General features: G+C 41.1%; 1 protein-coding gene across 4 annotated transcripts; it reads right to left on the bottom strand.

The window, feature by feature from the left end:
* Positions 1–93: 93 nt before the first annotated feature.
* DAB2 (DAB adaptor protein 2) lies at positions 94–25,005 on the bottom strand. 4 transcript variants are annotated; one of them, XM_064405500.1, is made up of 14 exons: positions 24,845–25,005; positions 12,666–12,792; positions 11,334–11,473; positions 10,605–10,703; positions 10,163–10,294; positions 8,113–8,196; positions 7,536–7,583; positions 7,271–7,333; positions 5,848–6,477; positions 4,854–5,007; positions 3,753–4,280; positions 3,214–3,305; positions 2,292–2,359; positions 94–1,545 (listed from the first exon to the last, which is right to left on the bottom strand). In XM_064405500.1, the coding sequence occupies exons 2-13, from the start codon at positions 12,757–12,759 to the stop codon at positions 2,297–2,299; spliced, it is 2,127 nt and encodes a 708-aa protein (XP_064261570.1). In that variant the 5' UTR covers positions 12,760–12,792; positions 24,845–25,005; the 3' UTR covers positions 94–1,545; positions 2,292–2,296. The 4 variants fall into 4 exon arrangements, with proteins under 4 accessions (XP_064261570.1, XP_064261571.1, XP_064261569.1 ...); XM_064405501.1 differs by having other exon boundaries at positions 12,666–12,785; positions 24,845–25,003; XM_064405499.1 differs by lacking the exon at positions 24,845–25,005 and adding an exon at positions 23,524–23,663 and having other exon boundaries at positions 2,292–2,356.
* Positions 25,006–25,774: the final 769 nt, after the last annotated feature.

Here is a 25,774-nt window from a genome sequence, read left to right on the forward strand (position 1 = left end):
TGTGAGGAATGATTCTCAGCAGGCTTGGGACTTCTAATGTCAACTAGACACAAAACTGAGTTACAGGGGATAGAATTAACAGCCACACTGATGTTCATTTGGTATGAAGAGTTGCTTCTTTTTAATGCCATTAAGTAACAGATACTACAGTTTTATATAACAGTGTAACATCAATAAGTTTCTACATTTCCAGTTTGAGACAAATACTTAAATTTGTGATTTTTTTTAATTTTTTAAAAAAATTTGCATTACAGAAAGTGCAAGAGAAGTTTGTATACAAGACTAATTGCATGACTGGCTGAATTTGGTACTAAGGCGGTATTCAAGTTGACTTTCTTAGCTCTCCAGTTTAGCAACGGCTTAGGCATTTGATTTAACAATAACATTTCAAGTTCATACTTAACATTAACAGAAAAACTTCTGACACATCAGTCATCACCACTGGCCAAGAACCAAGAATGTAGCTGTCACAGGCAGTCGTAACTGGTTCCAAAACCTGCTAGTAAAGAGGCTCTTGAGAAATGGCAAGTTCTCCAAGAGATGAGTACTACCTCACATTAATGGCACAGAGGTGGTGTATCTGTTAACAAGGAGTCTATGCATGGAGTGAAGCCATTTTGGTGTTTTTGTTTTCCAGCATGCTGGAAACATACCCCAGTACACCAAGTGACAAATCAAACTGAGCACATCAGAGATTCACAGAGATATACACAAGAACCCTTCCTGATTGTTTCATTTGTTTGCCAAGCCACCTTAATAGGAAAGTAATCCTAGTATTTTTCCCTCCCTGAAAACTGCCATATTAGCACCAAGACAACAGTTAGTGTCCACAGCTACCTAAATGTTCTGCAAGAAGTTTTTCAGCTTACAGTGTAGGCCTCTAGTACTCAGGGCTTCAGCAGCGCTGTTACAGACTCCGCAGTCCCTTAATGACACATTTATGGTGGAATGATACTTTTACTTTTAGTTAAATAGACCAATATTAGATTATTTTCCTCTACTCATAGTTACATTTTTGTGGCTAAGAGACCAAGTCATCTGTCCAGTCACCAATTAGAACTCCGTAGCCTTTACTTAACTTTACAATTGGCTGCTGCTGTAATAATGAGCAACTGACCTAGTTGTATAAGGTGTGGAGTTTCAGCTACTAATTCTACACCCTTATGCAAAGGCAACATCTCTCCCCTAGGTACATTAAGTTCCTCTATTTTGGGACAGTAAGTGCTATGTAAAGGGAAATGACAAGACACATTACTCAGTGCTGCCAAACTCTCTGTAGAGGAGTGCAAAGAACTAAAGTAAAGGTAACATCCACCAATTTGAATTTGGGTTTTCAGCGTGAGTCAATATCCCCATTTGCTTTGCCCTGAATTATCATCTTCACAGCATGTTCTTTGAGGGTCCATGCTTCAATATACCTGGATACATTTTAGAATGCAGACATCATGAAACATCAGCAAGAATAGCAGACAGCAAAGTGAAACATGTAGAAAAATCACGTTGAGAAGAGGTCCAGTTATTCCATTTGTCCTTTTCTGGTTACACCTAGTATGATGGAAAGGAACTGTGTTAGGACAGTTATGAGTTGTGGCTTTATTGCTTAAACAGAGCCACTGAGAACAAAACTAAAGCAATAAATACCAACACTTGTTTTCTATCAGAAGCTAGACGGTATTTCAGGGGAAGACTGAAAGGTATGGCAGAAGATTTGCTGGATCAGTAGATCATGCTCTTCAGTCATTGGTATGAAGTTTCAAATTACATTAGTTTCTAGCAACAAAAGTGCTTGTAACAGCTTTTGATTAAAAATCAGAGTAAGAGTCTAGCAGCCTTATTCTAGTTTTATTCCAATTTTCCCCAGAGTCCAAAACTGCCTTTGTTGAGGTGATTAAACTTCAGAAAGCTGTATGCTCTATAAAGGACACTCTATGCTAACATTCCCCCACAGATATGTGAAAGTATTAAAGTTAGCTCCTTTGAGCTCTGCAGCACATATATAGTCATTAATTTTCCTCAAGGAAAGGAAATCTAGATCCATTATGGTCTTGGGATTTAAATATGTGGAAGAATAAAGTCTTTATTTCTAAGAAAGTGAAGCTGTCTAGGCTTAGACAGAGCGCAGCTGTGTACAAGTCTGATAGAGTTACTCGAGCAGAAGTTCTCCCAAGCACTGTTTATCATATTTCAGGGAGAATTAGTGTAAGCTACTGCAGTTTTTAGATATTTCTTTACCAAACATTTCCTCAATAAATTTCAGGATGAAGTCATTGGTGTATTGGTGGAAGACTTACCTGATCTATGCAAATGGGTTGCCAAATTGATCATCAAAAGGACCAGAAGGTGGATTCTGAGATTCCTTCTAAGGAAAGAGAGATAAGCTGTTAGTGTATTTCCAGTTTTCACCAGATTTACACTGCATGGCTCTATGAGCTATTTCCTGTTCAAATACCTGGAAAGAATACTTCATAGCTCCTGCTAAACACACATTTACTGTACTGCTTCAACAAAAGAAGGGGGCTGTAAACTATGTTAGATTTTACACTAGTCCAAGGCAAGGTATTTTTCAGAAAACTGTTTGCTACTGTACACTCCTTTGGAGCCAGTGGAGTCATGATGAAATATCTTCTAGTGAAATGCTAGAAGTCTTAAGTCAGCACTCTGGTATTAGTCCAGAATTTTCACTGCGGGGTTCAAGTGCTCTGCCACAAATGGAGTGATCTGGTGAAGCTACTTTCGCCCCGACAGAGTCCTGAACATGAAACCTCGTATTTGTTCAGCTAGAGAGCTTCACAATCCACACTGCTCAGGCTGCTCTAAAGAGGGCTATATACAACCAAAGTGGAGCATTTCTGCAGCTACATTGTGATAGTATTTTGTAGAGTGTCCCAATACTACAGAACTTTGCACCATGGGAAACTGGTTGTGGTGCCAAGCCAAATGGAATAATGCTTTGTTAACCTTCTTGCAACAGATACCCTCTGCTAGACTACATATTAGCCTCAAAAATGCAAAAGATTTTTGTTGTATGGCCTCTAAAGCCAGAACTAAACTAGTGTTCAAATATAGACACCACAGTTATTAAGGAGAAAAAAAGGGTTTTTGATGGCATCTTTTGTGGTGGTTGATGTCATTTGTACATTTTGGTGTTAGGGTGTTTGTAGTTTCTTTTGTTGTTTTATTTGTTTGTTTTGTTGGGGTTTTTTTACTACTTACAGATGAGGCACTGAAAAGGTCTGTTTTATCTTGACTTTCAAACAGGCCTTCAGCTGGCAACGCACTTTGTCGAGGAACAGGCTTTGGTGGCTCTAGAAAAGAGAGACATACTGCTATAAATACTTGACAGATTTAGCAACCACTCAGGTATGCTTGTATAGCAACACCACAGCTCATCTAATTAGAAACAAACAAACAACCATGGAATTTGCTCATAGTGACTTTGAGTTACAATATTAACTCCTGCTTGTCCCTCACTAAGATAAAATCAGATGGAAATTCTAACATCCCACAGACTTAGGTTTACTTTGTTCTAGTCAAATAATTTAGGCACTAGGTGTCAGTGTTTAGCCATGCTGCTACTAAGTCTTCGATTTTATAGCTGAGCCAGCCCTTCAACCCTCTATTTCAGTAACCATTAACTCCAAAATGTAACCAGTCATTTTGGCAGACAGCTTGCTAGCTGCCATTTCATCATGATCTGTACTATCTTTAGAAATGCCTACTTCTACAGTAACTGCTGGGAACTCCAGAAGCACCTGAAAGGCTTTGCTGCTCTCCTCTCCTTGCTGGTACTGCAGGTGGCTTTGTCAGCTGGAAGTCTTTGAACATTTCCTTGACATCCTTCATTTCTTTATCTCCAAGTGGATCCAGAGCAATGAATGCATCGCTCTCTTTCTTGGACAGCTCCTTCTGCACTGTGGCTCTGGGTGGCGGCTGAGGTGGGCTAGCTGCTGTTGACATGGAGGGCAGTGCTGAGGCTGTCTGAGCTGGTAGAGTTGGAGATGTGAAAATGTTGCTCTGGAAGGGATTCACAGCACTGGTTGGCTGTGCCCAAGAACTAGGAGTAACTTGTGCTGGCTGTGACCACAGAGCAGGAGACTGAGTGGGTGGGGCTCCAAAAGATGAAGACTGGTTCCAGCCTGGCACTGTTTGAGTACCAAAGGCAAGTGGTTGAGTAAATCCTGGAGACTGAGCAGGCATCATAGACCCATGAAAGACTGATGTAGCCTGAGTGAAGGAAACTGTCTGTGGGGTCCATGGTGACGAAGTTGCTGGCAAGACACCTGGGGGGAGATTGTTGTTACACAGCACTTCAGTCATCTGAAGACCACAAGCAGGAGTATATCAGTTCCAAAAACAGTACCAGCAAAAGATTTTCATGTACTGTTTGCAAAAATCTCTTGATTTGCACTTACAAATCAAATCATTTAGGAGAAGCGGGTGAGAGAAAGGATTTAATTTTTTACTTTGCTGCATTTCAGTGCTGCAAGGACAAAATTGAGGTTGTTGTAAAGAAAGGAGGAATCTAGTTCTAGCACAGAACAGGTGGATTTGCCATATAGTTGCTTCTGTTTAAATTATTATTAAGACACTGTGCAGCAATGTTACTCTGACTTCACGAGTTGTTCTTGGCTCACTTGAGCCTTGTGTACCTGAAGCAGGAATCTGCTGTCAAGGCAGTTAACTTTTTTAATTCTGATTCAGTTGAGCATTCACAGAACTTAATAGTTTAGGGCAAGCAGCACACAGGTTAAAGGGTATAGCACAACAAAAGAAGTAAAGGAAAACTAGAATCCATGTTTTGCTGCTAGCAGATATCTTGAAGTGGAACAAGACATTTACTTTTGTAAACTAACCTAGAGCAGCCAATGGAGATGCTGTGGTAGAACTTTTTTTGAAGAGGTCCAGCGGGTTAGTTGGTGAAGCTCCTGCCTGTGCCCCTGAGCTCAAGCTAAGGCTGTCTGTAGATGGCACAAAGAAGTCTGAGCTGAACAAGCCATCCGATGCAGTCTAGAAAAAAAAAAAAAAGTGAGATGCCATGGCAGAACACATGCTAACACAATCAGGGCTCCCTAGCCCAGAGCTAGAAGACTTTTTTCATCTAAAGTGAAGGAGGAAGTTTTGATATATCATTTAGAGTATAGGAGTTTCCAACGTCACCCTTTGGTTCATGCCTATGGAGATACATGGCATTAAATAGGTAAAATATGTAGTAGTCACAAGTCAACAGCAGAAGAGCAGGACTTAAAATGGCTGAATTGTTTGCTGTAAGTGAGCTTCCCTCTGCACCCTACCCTTTAAACACTACTGCTTAGTCTGCAGAAAGTTCTGTGCTTGTGGCAAGGCCAGGAGTTTTGCACAATTTGAGTACAAGACAAATGAAGCTGATCCAGGGCCATGCTCTGCCTAATCAGGCAAGTCATTGAAATTTCCTTCAGTAGGAAACCACATGGTTTTGGGTAAACTAGTACTAGTATCTTATTGTTATGACACCCTAGGCTGATGGGCATACTGCTATCATAAAAGGTTGCATGCTATCATAACAGATTCTGGCATTATATCAAGTGTTAATATGCATAACAGCACACTTACCAGACCTTTACAGGAGTATGGCAGCATTAAAGAAGAGAGTATAGAATTTAGTGACCACAGCTACTATGAAACATTCATTCATAGATATTAGAAGGTGCTATGGCTGCAAAGAGTTTATTGTGAGCAGGGCAGGCAGAAGCAGACATGTTGTGAAGATAGGTAGCCAGTTATACAGTAATAAGAAAGAAAAGCTTCCTTTACCCAGCTTCTCCAAATAAGATCATGCATATCACCATAAATTACTTGAACACTGTTCACCTTGACAGATCTCCTTCCTCTTCCTGGCTTGGTACTCTGTGGTGGTGGGCTAATTGTTATAGGCTCATGTGGCGTGAGTTGGATATTGTTTTCAGAATCCAGTTTTACTCCATTCGGCAGAGATGTTCCTTTGGAAGCACCTTCCAGAAACAGGTTTGTTTGGGCTTCAGGAAAGCCATTCCTTTCTCTCTCTGGTATCACATTGGGAATTCTTGCTGCAGGTGACTTACTCTCAAGTGGCCACTGGCATGTTAGTGCTTCTTGTTTGCCAGTTCTATTAGAAATCTGGTCAAACTGTTTATCAAAGTAGTCAATATCACCATTTGGATCACCATTACCCCCTGATGTCAAGGTAGTTGGACTTTTCTTCTGATCAGATTTTACAGAATCAAATGAAGGTAGTGCAGATTGGACTGACTGTGCGAAAGGATCATCACTGAAAGGGTCTGGATTAGGCGTAGGAAAGAAGCTGAGCTTGGTAGAGAAAGAACTTTCAGGCAAGAAGGGTGGCTGTGCCTTTGGTTGTGGAAGAGAGGCTGTGATGCCATTCAAGAAGAGATCCTCTTTTGCAAAGGTTTGTTTGGTCTCAATTTCAGAATTAAAATCCACTAACAGAATCTCTTTAGCTTCCTATTTTTTCAGGGAGAAAAATGAAGTTAGTTATACAAAGATTTTGCTTCACAGTGAAAAAGATCAAGGAAAATAGCTGCAAAAGAAGAGATCCTAGTATCCGAAACGTTATACCAGTAAATTCTCAAAATCACACAGTCAGGCACTGCTGTCTAGTCAAATTCCAGCTATTTGGTCCCTGAAACCCAATACAGAAACACCTGTTTTCAAATCCCATAGTTAAATATCAGATGCTCGTTCTTCAACCTAGTGACTGCAGAGTGAGTAGGAACTAATCACACCTAGGCTTTCACTTGAGTCAAAGACACCTGCTTGAGTTCTAGTCCTTAGTTCTGACAAGTTGTGAAATCACACTGCAACACTTCAAGCCTCAGTCTCAGCTTCAGAATAACACTGAAGAGCTAGTGGAAGGTAACATGCTGATTCTCCACCAAGCTTGCAGGAAAAGGGTGAGACTTGGTCACTGGCTGGGTTGACAGCACCAACTGCATTGTGCTGATGGTGGCTTATAGTGCCAGATTTAAAATGATAGATTTTTGGGGTCACTGAGCTATGATAAGATTTATGCACTCTTTTGTGCAATTAGGCCAAATTTTGAGCTAAAGCTACCGGAATGATGTCAGAATTAAGTACTAGAATGACATCTAGTGGTTAAGAGGATACTTCTGTGGCCCTACCCTACTAGTACAGTGCTGACTGCTGGGCAGATGTCTCAGTAAAACCAGTACTTATTACTAGGACTAAATTTGCTTTCAAGGAAAACGCCAAGGCAAGTAAGCTAGACTCTACTTACTGTGGGACTGCTCATATCAGGGGGTGTTGACATATCCCCAAACAAGTCCATCTGGTCAACTCCCTTGAAGCCAGAAATATTGAAAGAATTGGCATCTGTTAGAGCTCTCACAAGAAAAATAATTAAGCATCATACAGATTTACTGTAAAATCTGCAGTAAATACTAAAACCACTATCTATAAACACTGCATTACCTACACAATTACGGGGACAGTCAGTTATGAACTCTTTATAGGCATCAACAAAGTTTTGGAATTTAACCTACCGTTTTCATTTTGTCAGCTTGATCAGCAGGCAGTTCTTCACCATCATTCTGTAATAAACAGATAACAGTGTCAGAAATAATTGGATTTTCAAAATTTGCATTAAGCAAGAAACTTGTGGGCTTTAAAAAGCAAGTGATGGGGAAGGGAAGCATGAGAGAGATTATCACTAAGTATTAGATACACAGACCCCTTTTATTTCCATTTTGATGTAACTAGGCATCTGACATTGCCTTCATAGTGCTGGCAGCATAAAGAAAGTTAGATGTGGTGCAGCAGCATACCTAATCAAGAGAAGCTGAGTGGAAGTGACCTACCTCAGTCTTACTTACTTTTTCATTTTAAAGAAAAAAAAAAAGATTTTCAATACCTAAACATGTAGACTATCAAAAGTCTCTCACTTTGGAGGAGCTCACAGACCTAGGCAGTCAGACAGCTGGAATGACTGCCAGCCAATAGCTTTCAGTGTTTCTGGATTTAGGCAGAGTTTAGTATCAAGTCTTACAAGAGCCCAAAAGTCAGCCAAAAAATTGAAACAAGCTTTATGCAGACTCATGCAATTTATATATTTTTACTCACCTTTTTCTTTTCTTCTTCTTCCTTCTTCTTCATATTATAAATTAGTTGGAAGAGGTCCTTTAGATCAGAAACCAGAGGCTCGGCCTGGAAAAGAATGTAGATTTTAGGCCATGTACTACTTTTACTTGGACTTCTGCAATCTGTGCAACAAGCCAAACCTCCCTAAATGGTGCAAGACTTAGGCTGAGATAACAGGAAAAGCAAGAGTTTAAAGACCTGTTTAGTCTTCACACAAGATTCTGCTTATGCAGAATCTAAGGGGAATGGAACACAACCAGTGTAGAACTATTGTTAACTCTACAAAAGTGGCTGTACACGAATTTGTGCTAACCTATGTTTTTGCTAAAAAGCTGGTAGCAGTACTTCTAAAGTGCAGGGCAAATCCTAGAAGTGCAAAATCTGTCCAAGCCTCCTGGTAGTCTCCTGTGAGAAAGACAAATGCAAAATGTTCTATTTGCTAGCAACTCTAGCACTGAACATGGAGAAAGCTTCTACTTTTATTTTAAACAGTGTACAAATAGCAAAAGAGCAGGGTGAGCATAAAGTAAGATTATCATCACCTCAAATGTGTAAAGCTTTAGAGACCAGCTTGAAATGGGATCTGTGACATGATGACAGTTTAATGTGAATTAGAAAGGCACAGCATGCCCTGCACATCCATTAACAAGAAAGTTGTTGAATGGTGGTGTGTTCAGATACACTGCCTTGGAACACTCGTGTCAGGCATGCAGCAGCTTGTCAGTGTCTGGAGTAGGACACCTCCCCATCTTCAGCCATGACCATTGGCACAAGCAGAGAACTCTGTACAGATCTCACTGCTTACACCTGAGCACCATCCTTTCCTAATCAAGGGGTCTAGACATGAGCTTTGGGAAGAGCCATTGCAAGAATCACCAGCTTTAACAAGGAGTAAAGCTGCAGCAGGCTAGAACTGCAGAAGTCCTTCCTTACAAACAATTTACTTACATCCTTACTTACAAATTTATGACAAAAACATGCAGCAGCAAGTCAAGAGCTGTCTAAGGCCTGGCTGGGCTCAGGGGCTGGCAAGCAGCACCCCATGGTGAAATGAAGGAATAGACTCCAAAGTACATACAAAAGGCTTTTGTGCTTAACCTACAATTCCACTGAAATCAATACAATTATTGGTCAGAATGCTGACAAACTAATCAAAAAGACTTAGAAGGCCTTATGGCTGTTACTCAAGTACTAGCATGCTCCAACAAGGAGCTCTTCAGTGGAGGAACTGTAGTGGGTCCAAAGCTGCCAACAGGTTCCCCAGGAGGGCAGGCAGGAATGAGTAAAAAATTTCTAGCTTTGAAGTCTGGGCTCATCAATTCAATATAGTGACTATTAAAAAATAATTGTAAAGAAAAGCTGATAATTTAAAAATACCTAACTTCAGGTTGTTTATTAAGCTGCATAATACTTAGTGGTATTTTTAAGTAGCTTTTCCCAGAATCCAGTATTGAGATTCCCCTCAGAAACACTAACCTTGCACACAGGATTTCTGCATGTGAGTAACTTATCACAGAAGGCTCAGAATCCCTCCCAGGATGTTAGGGTTAGGAGGTCCTAGGAGGACCAGACCTGTCATTCAGAGGCCTACAATTAAGTAAGTGATTTCCCTGCTGTACAAGGCAAAGCATCATGTGAGCTAGACTAACATAGTCCTATACTTCTATTAATTCAGAATGAAGCTCTGGCTATTTTACTTAAGAATTTGTACTTTCACAGTGGGAAGCCTGTGCTAATGGCTCTGTTCATCTCACTAATGACTTTCATAGACAAGTTAAGCACTGTTAATCATAGTAACCAAGACTACTTGAGTGATTTTATTCTGCACTACAAAGAAACTGTGCAAGGCAGAAGCCATGGTGACACAGTTGATTCCTATTATCTTTCTTTCAATGAAATCTATCCATGCATGCTGGTGTTCCCCAGAGGAATTGTGTAGGATTATCAACAAAACACTAGACACTTATCACATGTTAAATGTTTGCACAACAGCACTATCTATAACATGTGAAAGAAAGTGTCTGATTCATACCTGTTGGGCTGTTTTTATGGCAAAAAATTGGTGCTGGCCTTCTCCTCCACATATATAGCCAAAGGCACGATTGTCTGTTACATCCCGAGCAATAAAGGAGATTTTGTTTACTGGATGCTCATGCTCAATCACCTGGAATTAGGAAAAAACAAAAAAAAAAAGTTTAAGTTTCTGGAAATATAATAGCTGCTATTCTCTGTAGCTAGAATGACTATTAAAAAACTTCAGTCCAAACCTCAGATTCATCAGCCTTTGATTAATCACAATAGGATGCAGCTTTCTTTCTGACAGGATTCTTCAGCATTACAAACATTTCACAAGCCATTTTTTATTGGTGGAAGCGAGGTATAGTGCTCAAATACAATTCTAGTTCATATTGTTCTAACTTTCAGGTGCCTCACTAGCTTTAAGAATAACATTAAGAAAATAAGTTTTATCTTACCCCAGTTTTTTCATCTATTATCTTGATACCAGAGAGGGAGATGTTTACCCAGATCTTCTGTTTGTGTTGACCCTGGGAACGGGCTGCTGCTGCCATTCCCTAAACAGAATGAATGCCAAAGTACTGATGAGATTTGTGTTGGATTGAGCTTTAACTTTTTCTTTGTAACACAGGACTGCTTAGGTTTAAAGTGATACCACAGATCTAGATGGTTTCCTCTGTAAATGTTGTATATGTTGTAAATGTTTTTAAAATAGATTTTAGTCCACAAAATTGCAGCAGTAACAGCATCTTTACCTGCTTTTCCAGTATGCTTAAAGGTATGTGAGTGTTCTGCACTACAGAAGTAAAGATCTTTGTTGCTGCAGGGATTAATTTATTTTTTAATTTGTCTGTAGCTCTCAGCATCACCATTGACACAGGATGCTAACTCGTAATTTGAGGTTAGTGTAAATTGCATAGCAGTCCCCCCTTCCCCTCTAAAACCCATGAAATTCATACTGCCATTCATTCATACTGGATACCGACAGACCCAAAGGAATGTTCCCAGACTTTCAGAGAAATGTCCTTTGAGCCAGAGGTTATAGTACAGGAAGCAACATCCATCTAGATGGTGCTGTTAGTAACTACGTTACCAATAAGCTGTATTTGAAGTTTTGCCAAAGTGACTGATCTGCTTTTTGAAGGCTAACCAGAGATTGTTCCTTACGTGACAGATCAAGCCCTTACCTTCAGCTTCATCATTGAATCCTGACTCATTTTGTCTCCTCTTGCCTCAGGAACATCATCTATGCCAATCAGTTTAGCTTTGTATTTTACACCATCACCTTTGAATCTAGCCAAGAGAGAGTCATCTGTTTTTTCTGGCCCTGGAGACAGAGAAAAGGTTTGGTGGGTCTGTTTGTTTTTTGAGGTTATTCTTACATTTGGTTAAAGTGAGATTTTTTGATTGTTTGGTTGTTGTTGTTTTTTTGTATGTGGGTTTTTTTGTTTGTTTGTTTTTTTAATGATAGAAACAGCTATGTTGAGATTCATGATCTTAAAAAAATATACACCATATAAGTATACATCAAGCACAGGTTAAAACTGTCTCTTGAGTACAGCTGAATGACAATTTGTGTGCACTGCAAGACAGGTACTCCTTTATGGTCACAATATTCTTGCAGAATGTGGCCTCAGTTCAAAGATGTCTGGGGGCTTCAGAACAATTCTTCACCACATGAAAGACTAAAATGTAGATAAGCAACAGTCAAGTAGATAGAGGTGCTAAGAAAAACACCATGCAGAAATGGTACTTTCCATGGCCATACAGGGTGTTCAGTAAGGCCTTTAGGTGTTACCCCCAGGTTCTGATGTAGGCAGATCTCTCCTTGCTGTGCAAAAATAATCTCCCAGTTCACATACTAGAGCCTGATATCAGCACCATCATACAATGAGTCCTGGTACTTTCATTCTAAGCATTTGGGATTTTAGCTAATTTGTTATTTCTGCTGTTCCAGCTACTAGGAACTGCTTGCTTTTCTTCTCTGCATGCTCAACATTGCTCAAGTATGTACCTAGGTATGTATTTGTGTATTAGGTAGTTATATTTACATGATCTAATCTATCAAAAATCTATTATCTGATATACAATAATTCTTAAGGAATGAATTTTCTAGCTTCTCTGGACTAGAATTTGTATTCAGCACAAATCTTCTTTCTGGAGGGTGGGGAGGAGTCAGGTTAAAGTTCAGACTAACAGCTACCACGACGCTCCAGGATCTGGTCACCTCCTCAGGAGGATCCCTCTTCTCTGGGCTCTTGCTTACTTGTTAGGCTCAGCAAATTACTTACTTAACAGTGGGACAGAGTTTTAGAACTTAAGGCTAGAAAAAAGCTTTTAAAACTAAAAGCCTACCTTGTGGTTAAGTTTATTATACTGGCATATTTACTCACTCTTCTGGTCAGGTGGTAAACTCAGAGTTATTTCAGCAATAGTGGGAGGGTGATATTAGTATAGGCAAATGCAAAAGATTAAGGACACAGAATAGAGGAGGTGTTCATCTGGTAAGCATTTCTTACCTTTCTTTTTTTCCTTCTTTGAAGATTGTGCCTTTGGTGGAGCCTGTTGTTCAGGCTGGCTGTTGGTGGCAGCAGTTTCAGCTTCAGTTGGCATGATGGGACCGTGGCCAGTTATGTTCACTGTAGGCTTAAAAATCCAAATAATAGTTAGAAGACAGAAATATTTTACCTTGAAGAGGAAATAATCTTATTAGAGCCGTTAGTCCACCTGAGTTCCTCTGCACACTGTTGCCTGACAAAGTCTGAAAAGTGTAAGGAGTGATCAGATGGCAAGCCTGACTCAGAGTCAGACTACACAGAGCATGAAGTCATGGCCAGGAGGTGATGAACCCTCACCTCAGTCATACCTAAGCAGCAGGGCACACTGATCTACATCAACAGGCTGTGCTTGCACCAGCATGTTTTAATCAGTCAATCTTTAGCTTTTTTTACCTTTTAAGGCTATTTTTAGACCGGGTGTTTTGGCATATTCTTGTTCAGCACTGCCATCTGCACCTCTAAAGCAGCATAGGAGAGAAAGCAAGAAACATTTGCTAGGATCTGTTCCAAATAGATCCTAGCATCCATCCTCCTCTGAGGATGACACCAAAACACCCAAAAGATGCCAGTAGATATTGTTCATGTTTTTATAACCAGCAAAAGGCAGAGGTTATACCACCCAACAGGTAAAACCAAATAATTTCCTCAGGCTGCAGACAGGGTGCTCCAGTAAAAACACAACAGAACCTCAAGTCAAACCTCCCCACACACTTGTCTTAACAATAATCATGTAACCTTTAGATTTAAAAAAACCGTGCAAGTTGACAAGAAACTATGGACTTTCAGGACTTACCTCTATGCCCTGTGACCCTTTCACCTCTGAGACACAAATTAAAAAAAAAAATTACAGTTACCATGTTTAGCTCCAACATGTCTGAAGCATTCACTCTTACAAACTGAGGTACTTAAAGCAGCTTTATGGAGTTATGAAGGTCTAAACCAAGCCAGAAAGCACTGGATATCCACATCTGCTACCATTCTATCAATCTTCTGTCTGGGATATTGCAATTGCTGCAGTTAGTACCTCGAATTTTAGGATAACAAATGAAGTCAAGAAATTGTTTAAGTGATTCACCTTTTTAATTCACCTTATGATTTGTATGTAGCTCCAAGTACTGAAGCATTGCATAGTCCCTTGCATTAGAAGTTTGTTATTCTCAATAGTCAATTCTACATTTGCCTTAGAAATAGCTGATGCTTTACTCATTACTTGAAATGTACTTTCAGGGTTTTGCTCTCACTCCTGCCTTCCCTTCTCCCCCAGTTTACTGCCAACTAGACTGGTTCAACCAGCTTGCCACCAACTGAGTAATGGCTATGAATTCTTGACTGACTCTTAACCCATGAAGAATACAAATTCCTAGGACTTAAAGAGAGAATTTCACCCTGAAAGCCTCTCAGGGCTTTAAATACATTTAACATTGCATTTAACCAAGGGGAAGGCCCTTAGGAACTAGCTAATCTAAGCAAAATTACACCTAGCTTCTTACCAGATGGTTTGTGAATTGCATTTAGCACTGGTCAAGTAAATCAACATTGATAAGGGTGCTCAAATGGGAAAGAAGTGTCAGCTATACCTGTTCTCCTCTGTAAACAACTCACCTGGCCACAGTTAGGGAACATTTGATGCAAGGGAACAAAGGTGTTGCTGTGAAAGTTTCAAGTGGTTCTGAGTAGAAATAGATGTCAGAGGAAGGGTTTGTTTAGCAAGCCATGGTTATTTAAGAAATGTTATCACTGAAAGAGTGGCTTGTGTATCCATTCTGACAAAGGGTCAAGGGGAATACTACTAAGCCCACAGGGATTTTGCAGAATACTTGCTAGAGTGCTAAAACAGATAGTGCCTATTGAAATCCACATTTTAATCAGATAAAATGAAGTCAGCTGAATTCTTTCAGAGTAACTAAGCTAGTTTCCCTGATAGTATGGTTTTGGGTGGAGATAGCTTTTAGACATAAGCATAACAAATCCCTCCCGAGATTTATCAAGTCCTTCAGAAATAATGAAGGAAAGAGAGTTAAGGTTGGATCATTAGTTAAATACCCACTCCTATATGGAAGACTACTGTTCAGAGAATAGAAGGAAAAGGCCCAGAAGAGAGAAGTAAGACATGCTCTCAAGAAGCTGAGTTATAGCTTTGGGACATTCTGCCTAGCTCCATTCTGGAAAGAAGAAATAAGAACCTCAAGGCACTGAATCCTCCGTGTCCGTGATCCTTCTTCCTCTAATTAGCAGAGCTACACCCAGCTGTGTTGTTATACAACTTGCATCACACGTTGGAGTAAAATTAAGAGGCAATAAAAAAGAAATAACTTAGAAAGGAGTAAATATGCACAAACAAGACAACTTTGACAACTGTAAAATGGTCTATGACTATATGTGCTGCTGCCATTTTTGCATTCAAGGCATCTCTGATCATCATCGCCATCTGCCTCTATTGTGTGGAAGTCAGACCACTAATTCTTATAGAACCAGACAGCAAAAAACCCCACATGAAGGAAGACAGGGAGGGATACACAAGTGTGGTGGAACCTCTGCAAATACCCTGTCTTTCTATGGGAAAGCTCATTTTTAGTATTAGCAATGCAGTTTTAGGTTGGTGAAGAGCCTTCTGGCTACTATACAGGACCTACTCTCATATCTGAGATCTGCCAAAACTCATGTTTCCTGGTGGGATTTTGCAGTACATGATGACAGTATCACACTGTCAGAGAACTTTGTGTCTTTGAAAATCACCTCAGAAACAACAGAATTAGTAAAACTAAGAACACAATGATAGACAAAGGCAACCTTAATACGCGTTCATATTTTAAATAACTACTTCTTGATACCTGAGCTAAGGCACATGTCTAGGACTAAGCTGGCTCTGTATTCACCTTAAAATTTCGCTGGGGTGGAAGGAAATGTAGCTTGAGCTAGCAGTAATCTATTCTGCTCACTACAAAAGAGCCTCAACCACAAGTAAATATGGTTTCTGGGCTTTACACAAGCTAAAGCTTGGCAAGGTCACCATCACACTTAAGTTTGTGTTATCTTAGTGGAAAGTGTGCTTAACGTGCATGTAACTAGAATAAAGTTAAAATCTTCCATGTGTTTCTTGGGGGCTTCCTTTCATAGTACTCAGCCCCTTAGAATTTCCTTACTCCAGCTGCAGGTGGAAGGCAACAAGACTAGAACTGTTTTCTTACACTTTAATTTTGAGGTCATCTCAAAAGAGTCAACCAGCAAGCATGGCAAGGTTAGAGATGCATGTGTTTGTATGCAAGGGTGAAAGGACTGCTGAGACTTCAGATATGCTGGCGTAGTAAAGAACAAGATCATTACCCAAGCAACTATGTCAGCACTTAGTTTAAAGCAGTTTGAAGCTTGTCCATATAGATGAGTCCATTGGTATCACCACAGCTTAATTACTCACTAATCAGTTGTATGGCCCATCTTCATTGCTGTGCTAAATGCGCCGTTTCAAAAATCCAAAGAGTACAGATTTACAGATGCTGCTATCTTGGGAGAAGTGCACCAAGCTCTGCCTGTATCACCACATACATATCACACACATTTTTCTCACCCACTTTTCAATTTACTCCAGACACAGCTTGTAAAGAGAGCACTAGCAGTATCTTCCTCCTTTCCTTCAGGGACTATCCTGTGAAGAGCAGATAGATACTGATGACTCCTCAGAGAAACACCATGTCAGGCCCTCAACACACAGTGCTTGATCTACAACCAGCTACCTACTCTCTCAAGTCAGACTACTCTCCATTCAAGACTTGTTCTTCATTTCTACACATTTACCTTAGGAAAGTCAGTCTTATAACTTCACTTCACTGTTATACTTCACTGTTGGTGTCTTCTCTGAACTCTCTGCAGAGAGAGCTGTCAGTCATGACAAGTCATCCCTGAAATACCTGTTTCTTAGCAAGACTTGGAAGGACATGCCAAACAATTTTGTTGAGCAACATTTCGTTTCTCTTAGAGATGCTTTTACAGATACCTTTTATTTGAGAAAGGGGTAGCGACACAAGAGATATCCTTAATGATTTTGTTTATGTCCTGCACACAAGTGAATTGAGAATCTTCATTATGGCTGTAGCTTGTCATAGAATTAAGGGCTGAACAGAACTCAACAGACAGGCTTTTTTTTTTGCCGCCTCAGCAGGCAAATATAAGGGTCTCAGAGTTGATGGAAGATGATCTGAGAAGAGGCTAGGGACACCCAAAAAGTCAGAGGTAGAGAAGCTAAACATCTGCTCAGCAGCTCAATACTTTGTCCTCTTCACAGCCTGTGCTCCTTCTTTGTCCCTACAAGTACATGATTCAGCTTAAAGAGTTATTGCAAGTAAATATTAACCTTGAATTAGAAACTGTAAGGACAAGAGAAGCTTTTACTGCTGAGTGAAATAGAGTTAGGATGAACTAGTTAACTAGGAAGCACAGCAATAGTTCAACAGCTGAACATGCTTCTGGGGCTGGTTGTTTTCTCCCCCACTGTTCTTGAAGGGTTAGTCAGGTTCTTCTGGTTAGAAGGTCGTGCTAGTGAATTCAAGATTTTAGTTTGCAAGCAAAGAAAATAGACTAAAGACTAAACAGCAATTCACACAGTGACTAGCAAGAGTCAAAGTTGTAAAGCCAGATAGTCTGTTATCAGTAAATCATCTTGACTGGCAGCCTTCTGCTCACATCAGGAGTATAGTAGTACATTTGGGTGAGCCCGTGTAGGGCTGACTGACATTTACATCTAACAACTCCCCATCTGATTATCCCATTTTCTGCTTAGTTCCTGCTTCAATGGTAGAAGCCTTGAGAAGCCTGCACTAATAATGCACTAATGCTTGAGAAGCATGCATTAGTAAATCAAAAAACATAAAATTACTAATCAGACTTTTACTTTTTAAACAGGATCACCCATGCTGAGGAGTCAAATAAAATATAATCTTAAATGTTTTCTTTCATTGCTAGAACACCCATTGCTCTGGTGTCTGACAGTGTCTAAAGAGTTCAAGTTGAATAAACCTTCTGTAACATGACAAAAGAGATTACAATTATTTAGATGGAGCATTCCAGATGCTTGTTCTGAAGCAAGCATAAACGTTAGCCTGTTTTCTCTATTAAAATAATCAAACTATTCTGTTATGAACTGGCATATGCAGTAACTAATATCCATGAGAAGTAATTGTCTTACCTACAGGTAGGTTATATCTGATGTGTTCACACTTATACATGACTAATACCTGCTTGAAGACAAATGGTAGAAGAAAGCTCATAGACAGCTTGGGAACTATTCACCTCCAGTTTTAGCCATGTCTGGAATGCAAGAGCAGTATTACTTGTCAGAAAGATGACTGAACACATACTGCAGAGTGTAACCAAAGGTCCCATGGTTTGTCTTGTAAGAGACAGATGAAAAGGATATTAAACTACACTGCCTGGCAAGTGCAGCTAATTGTCATTCCCACAATTCAGTAAGGCTTAGATTAGCAATACATGCATCATTCAGTTCAAAATCCTGTTGAACTGTTTTGCTTAGGCTGTATATTGGTAGAAATGTGATTTGTGTTCAAGAGATCATTTGCTTGATATTGTGACTTTAGTTAAACCTGTTGGACCAAGTATTTATAGAATAACAGGATTTTACTTTGGGGAACTTCCTATGTGCAACTTGCTTTTCAAGCCCTGTTTGATGCTTTAATTTCTTACCCAAGAGGCGGATTGGTACTTTGTGGAGGTATTAAAGACAGACTTATGCCAAGGGCCTCCTCTGTCAACACCAATTCCAGTTTGGAATAAACTGCAACACACTTAACATGTTGCAGGATGTGGAACATAGTTCAGCTGTCTTCATCCTATATAACCAGTAATGAGAAACAGGGAAGGGTGACCTTCATCTGCTTAGTAGGATAGAAGTGCAGCATCAGGGAATACCTCCCTCGTGCTGCTCCCTTCCCTAGTACCAGCTACAAAGTAGATAAAGATCTTGGTGCACTAATTAGTCATGTCAGCTACAGATGTTGGCATGTCCCGTTGCTGGTGCAGGATCACGCCTGTGAAACCACACAGAGAGCTCACCGTTCAGCCAACTTGCCAGCTGCTATTTCATCAGCTGAACAGAACAGCCTGTTCTCATCACATCGGTCTCCTCTGAACCTCTTGGTTTTTAGCAAGAACATAGAAATTCAAGTTCCTGAAAGTGTTTCATACGCAGTTGAATCACGGCCAAGAGAATATCACTAAACTTATTCAGCTGAGACTGAACAGGTCACACTGTTCAAGTGGTGCAATTGGATTGGTGCTTTTTTATCATTCTACTGTGCTTTCAAGCACATGATTTCTGAACAGATGATCAGTTACTTGTCAACACAGCTACAGCAGTGGCTCTACTTTGGATTTTTCTTCCACTTGTCATGGAAAGAAATAGATCTTCTGCAGGAAAATTAAAGCAGGGGGCTCAAGACCCCAGCTTAATGACCAGTTTAAATAATAATAAATAAACCTGATGAAGACATGGAACAATACCAATTCACGAGTGAAAAGCATTTAATGCTTTCTGGTTCCCTGAAGACTTAATCACAAGATGAAGGAAAGTAGCACTGTCATAGTGTTCGACAGAACTATGTTTCAGCCAGGAACTTCAGTCTCCAAAGATAGTGCCCAGATATCTAGCTAGTCCACCTTAAATTATGAGTTTTTCCAGGAATAAGAGAGCATGCTGCAACAAGGCTTGATAGCAGCCTTTCCAATCTCTGTTCATTAGCAATGGTGACCTAATCATTAATTTACTGAATTAAGAAATCCTTCACTTTTAGTACCACCAGTACCAACACCTGAACACCAAACTCTCCCCTTAGAAAGAAATTCAAAGGGCATACTGGGATACCTTTCTTGATAGAGAGCTATTACTTTGGAAACAGAGACTAATTAATTATATATTTAAATTATCTACAAGAATTTTCTTCCTATCAGCCTTCCAGAAAGCATATTTTGCAACCTGCCAAGGGAGCACTCCTTTATACCTCTCTCCAGTTCTGAAGTCTCACAAATTAGTGGCACCTGAGCTAGTCAGTGCTCAGCTGTCTGCTGTAGTTATTGTTAAGGAAAGCATCACCTGCCCATGGGATGAGGAATCCCAAGCAATATGGCTGCAGCGCCTACAGCTCAACCTTTACCAATATTCCTTGTTGAGGCTCACTGGATATTCCACACAACATGGAAGCAAAGCAGTTGTTATTCAACTCAGATGCCACTGAGTTTGAACTGAACAACAAGTCAAACACTTAATTTCCAGCTGTACTCCTAAAGCCCTCCTGCCTAGAAGACCTGTTTCTGATCTTCTTGCTTGCTAGTATAGTGAAGGACTCTTGCCAATAACCATGCTTTCCACCCCTCCTTCTCAGAGCAGGAACTTGACACATATTGAAGCTGTTATCACAGGTTATGTCAGCTTCATACAGTTAACTGTCTGCTGCTGGCACAGTTGTCCTTTGCAGTCTGTACTGAGAGAAATTGCATGTGTTTTGCATAGCTTGCTCTTAAGTGTTTTCTCTACTGGTTCACAAATTTATCTGCATGATAAATAGGATTTTCCTGTACTATTCTTGCATTCACACAGCCTAAACCCATGTAATCCCAGCCACATTGTTGAGTAGCGCAGTTTGATTACCCAGCCCGGTTATCCCATGAGCAGCCAAAAGCCTATCATTAAACATTCATCTCAGCAGTAACTCAGAGCACTCCACCTACCCCCCAGATACTGAGCCTCTCAATACACAAATTGTTGTAGCAGTTACTGCCACAGGAGTCACTCCATACTGCCTCTTGTAAGAGATGCAAATTATGTTCATTATGTATTCTGAGAAGACTGATGAAAATTTTGCTTGCAGAGCCTACTTGTTTTAGACTCTTCTACAGCAGTTCCAATCTTGTTAAGTATTGTGAAGCCTATTGCTTAATATAAGGGTTACATTTGCCTTCAAGATTAGATATTACCAAGGCCCCCAGCTCTCCCTTGTATATGCAGCAAGAAAGGCAATGAATAACTACACAAGACTCATCTAAAAAGGTGATACAAAAAGACCCATACCAGAGGTAAGAAAGCATTAACCAGGAATTTTAGAGTTCCACTACAGTTCTTACAGTAAGTATCCTACTGAACAATTAATAGAGTTTCATAGATGGCTATTCTACAGTAAGTTTCCCTACCAGTAATTATAATTACACATATTAAAGGAAGCTTACACTACAATTTGTAAATCCAGACTGTAAAGCAATCTTGACCAGGGTCTCTCTTATTTTCCATCTCTGTGATAGTCTTGACAGCGTATTACAGGGATGCCCCCATCCCTCAGAAGCACACAAGCAGAAGTGTCAGATCTAGAGTTTACCTTCCATCAACCAGGGTAGCCATTGTTTGCAGACAGATCTGTGATTCAAGCTACTAGAAAACTAGTCCTTACTCATACAGTGACCTTTGTCCCTTGCCTCAAAGCACAAATGACCATATTCTGACAGGGCACAGAAGAGATCTGTAAGGCAGAAAAACAGGTTGTAATATTAAAACAGCATCCTTGGTGCTCCCAGCCTCTTTTGCCCCCTCCTAAGAGGAAAGTTTCATCCCTAGGCATTTTAGCCATGGGCTAAAATTATTAGGTGTGTGGCACATCAGCATTAGGATTTGAATAGACTTTGCCAGAGGCACAGCTCCCTAGCTGACATTGTCATGAAGTCTCCTGACTGTCAAGGTGAAGGTCCATTATCCTGTCTCTTAGACCTACTTTTTCTGCTGAAGAGATAATCCTCATCTTATTGCCTAAGGATGCAACATGAACTGACAGAACAGCAGGAAATTCAGCTCCAAGGCCAATAATTTGTCCTTAACTGGCCCTGTAATGTCTGAGCTTTTAGATTTAAGGGGACATGCACCAGTTATGAAGCTATATTAAAAACTTTTTAAATTAATTTTAAAATCACACAGATAATTAGGGGCAAAGATCTACTGGGCATTTCATCTGAGACACTTCATCCTCAAGCACTCCAGAGAATATGGAAGGCATAGTCTTTCAGATGAGGAGAAACTAGAATGGTCTATGTCTCTATCTGCCAAGGCTGAGAAGACCTGGATGCGAGAAGATGCTTTGTTCAGCACTCAACTGCCCAGCTTGTATAAACAAGATAATCCTGTTGAAACTGCTACCTCTTGTTTATTGACTAGGCCTGCCACTGTGCTTCATCCACCTTCTTTACAACCTGAGACCCTTGAACCCAAGCACAGCCTCAGAATCAGGTTTCTAATGCCAGTTTTCCTTCTCAATTACAATCCTCAGACAACATATTCAATTTGACCTCTCTAACACAACCTCAAGTTGTACTTCTGTGGAGTCCATGCTGGGGTAGTGAGTAGAGGCTTGTCCCTGTTTGTGTTTCACAGCACAAGCCCATTTAGACCTCTTGGCAATCCCTAATCCCAGTGGTATCATCTTGATTCTACTAACAATCCATTTGTCTGCATGCAAGATCTGAAGTTTTCCTCCAAAATCCTTGCATGTTACAAGTTACCTTCATGCTGCTTCAACATTTATTTTGAGAAAATATAGCCAGCAAGCAGAGTTTGCATCAGCCCTGTTTCCAGGTCAAGCTGGCTTTCTCCAGATGTGGAATTTATTGCTTTGTACAGGCAAATTCATGCTTTTGTAGTGGTCACATATTGCTGTCCTTGCTGAATTAATTCCACAAGCATTCCCAGGGTTAACCCAGCTGGGCACACAAATTTCCTAAAACTGTGAGGTTACTAGGAAAGGAGAGCATCAATAAAAGAGAAAAATCAGCAGGTTTGGCAACAATGTGCAACAACAATAGTATGTTGGTGCACTTTTATATCATATAGCAAGCTATGGCTTTTCTACTTTGATTTTTGAGCATCCACACTGGATGCACCCTTCCTTGACATTAAGTGCATTTATTTGCTTTCCCACAGAGACAAAAATCTACCCTTTCCACACATCATAAGCACGTGCTTCGAGTGCTTCTTCTCATATCTGCTTGAGAAATAGACGTCTTGAGCAAGAAGAAGCACATCTATAGTAGATCTATGAGCTTTCCTATGCACCAAATCATGGTGCTTGCTAGTTAAGCCTCTGTTCTGAGGACTCACCTGAAACTGATTTAGCACTCTCATCCTCTTTACTTTTGCTACCATTTGGTTGTCCTTGTTCCAAAATAAACCTACTATTAATAAAAATTTCTGCTTCAGATGTAACATCCTTACACCATCCAGGGAATTTTGAAAAGCTGATTGTTCCTCAAGAAACATTGTGCTGGATGCAACTGCAGTGATTCTTTGAACAGATGTGGTGGGTGACCCCCTTAGAGAGCGCTCAGCTGGAAAGATTTTCTTTGGATTACAGTTCATGTCTCCAGCCTCACCTACCTCCAGGAAGGTCCAAATGGAAGCTGACACAAAGACTGTGTCATTACAATTGCCTAGAAGGTCACTATCAGACACAATGTCATCCTTTCAGTTTAATGTTGCCTGTCAAGTCTTCACAGCAAACTGGAACATACACTTTCAAAATTAATTTTCTCTAATGGAATCTGCGTCTTTAATTTTGTCTATTTACAGAAATGTTGCCTTCCTAGAGCATATCTACGCCCATACTTTAGCATACAGTGTGCCTCCATAATCTCAGATTTGGTTACTTTGGGCAGCCTTGTTTATGAAAGTTACAAAGACTTCTGAAAAAAAAAAAGTTCCCTTTTAAGGCAAACTAGCTTAAGTAGGAGAAGATTTAAATATTCCCAATTCTCAAATTAATAAAATCATCAGCCTTACCAGTGAATTTGTAGAAAGCATTTGAGTAACCCATCTCAACATTTTTGAGACTCTTTACAGAGAAGTCCAGCTGAGGAGATCTATGTTGGCAACAGCTGCATTTGTCTTATGGCTCACTGCACTGGCACCATCAAGTGTCACTATATAATGGACATTAGACTATATATCATCACTTGAGAAGCCAATTTCTCTGCCACAGTAGAAGACTAATTTCAGAAAATCAACATCTACAGCTATCCCAGTTTATCCCAGACTGAAGCAGCATGCAGAAATTCACTGGCAGACAGAGGAGTGCTCCATCAAAAATAGCAAGGACACTCCATCTAAAAACAGAACAAAACCCTACTCCTGCTTCACAGCATCCTAACCTGTGCTCTCATTATCTCTGCTATTAGAGACATCCTTTCATATTAGCTATTTATTATAAATAACCAGTTACAGAAACCAGGAAACTAAGAGTTGATATAGTTAATCTATTTCAGAATTCCAACCCCATCCTATATAGTTAATCTAGTTCATCATTTCAATCCCATCCTCCCCACACACAAAACCGAAAACTCGCTTTCACATTGCTTTACTCTCATGCTTCCCTCGGCACCGCCCGCCCCGCCGGAGCCAGGAGCGGGATGCGGGCGGCTTCTACCGCACCTCAGCCGGGACACAGCAGCTCCCCGCAGCCCGGCAGCGCCGGAGCCCCGCGGGACGGGGCCAGCCCCGCGTCCCTCCCGGGGCAGCGCGGCCCCCGCGGCTCCTCTGCCCCCGGCTCCTCTCCCCTCCTCTCCTCTGCCCCCGGCTCCTCTTCCCTCCACTCCTCTCGGCTCCTCTCCTCTCTGCCCGCGGCTCCTCTCCTCCGGGCTCCCCTCCTCTCCTCTTCCCTCCTCTCCTCCCGGCTCCTCTCCTCTCTGCCCCCGGCTCCTCTCCCCTCCTTTTCCCCCGGCTCCTCTCCCCTCCCCTCCTTTTCCCCCGGCTCCTCTCCCCTCCCCTCCTTTTCCCCCGGCTCCTCTCCTCTTCCCTCCTCTTCCCCCGGCTCCTCTCCTCTCCTCTTCCCCCGTCTCGTCTCGTCTCCTCTCCTCTTCCCCCGGCTCCTCTCCCGGGGCAGCGGCTCGGAGCCGAGCCCTGCCGGGCCGGGCACTCGCGTCCCCTCCGTGCCAGCGCCCACCCCGCGCCCCGCCGCAGGCACGGACTGCCGCGGTGACAAAAAAAAAAAAAAAAAAAAAAAAAGAAAAAAGAAAGCGGCTTGCCGCGGTGACAGCTCCTTCTCGGCCGCATCACCCCCTCCCCGGCCGTGCGAGAGCCGAGCCCGGCGCGCAAAGCTCCTTACGGGCTAGATCCGTGCCGCTCCGTGCATGATCCGATGACCGCGGCCGGTAGCCTGGCTGCGACCGGGGCCCCGGTTAAATATTCGGTTGCACTCTCGCCTTCAGATTAGTTAGCCACTCACAGCGAGCGATATGGTTTTAATCAGATGCTGGCAGCTGACGACTACCCAGGAATGCGCTGTGATGTTTTTGCTGCTCGGTCTTGGCTACTCCCCCTCAACGTGTCGGTGCTCACAAGGTTAACCCCTTGCGAGCCGCCGCTGCGGGGGCGGGAGGCAGCTCTTGGGGCCCGGACGGCCTCTCACGGGGGACAGGCGGGGAGGGACCTGCGGGGACGCGGAATCGAGCGGCACCCACCCTGTCTATCCTCCATCTAGCCAAATCTGTGACCAGCCGAACCAAAATATTGGGTCAGTGCAATTCACTTTCTGGGTCACATCGAGACCTGACCTTTGTTCTTCCCACTCATCTTTATTCAAACATCTATCAGGGTATTTTTCCCCCAGAGTGGTACAGCTGTTTTCCCACTTGTATGAAAGAAACTCTGACTAAAACAAAAAAAAAAAAAATATTTTTGTCCTTGTAGCCTTGTAGCAGAATGTTGTTTTATTTTTTTTTTGGGTTTTTTTTTTTTGTTTTTTTGTTTTTTTCTCCCCCAAGGCTGTTAACCCAGCTTTTTTTTTTTTTTTTTTTTTTTTTTTTTTTTTTTTTTTTTTTTTTAATGTCTGTTCAAAATTGTGCATTTGGGTCTGCCCCAATACCCAATTTTAAAAAAGGGGGGAAAAAAGAAAAAAAAACTTTTTTTTCCTCTCTCTTTTTATTTTTTTTCCCTGCTGGTTAAATACATTTGATAGATATTTCGAAGTATTCAAAAGATGGAAATATTTAACACAAACTTATTGTACTTCCAGGAATTTCAAGGCTCCAAATTG

This window comes from Passer domesticus, chromosome Z (assembly GCF_036417665.1).
Source record: "Passer domesticus isolate bPasDom1 chromosome Z, bPasDom1.hap1, whole genome shotgun sequence".
In the NCBI taxonomy this organism is placed as follows: domain Eukaryota; kingdom Metazoa; phylum Chordata; class Aves; order Passeriformes; family Passeridae; genus Passer; species Passer domesticus.

Coding starts and splice junctions, on each gene's coding strand:
- DAB2 (XM_064405498.1), bottom strand. CDS start 23,565: ATGTTGAGATGGGTTACTCAAATGCTTTCTACAAATTCACTG. Junction 8,197..10,162: donor CCATAAAAACAGCCCAACAG/GTATGAATCAGA, acceptor ATTCTTTTCCAG/GCCGAGCCTCTGGTTTCTGA. Junction 6,478..7,270: donor CTGATATGAGCAGTCCCACA/GTAAGTAGAGTC, acceptor CTGAAAAAATAG/GAAGCTAAAGAGATTCTGTT.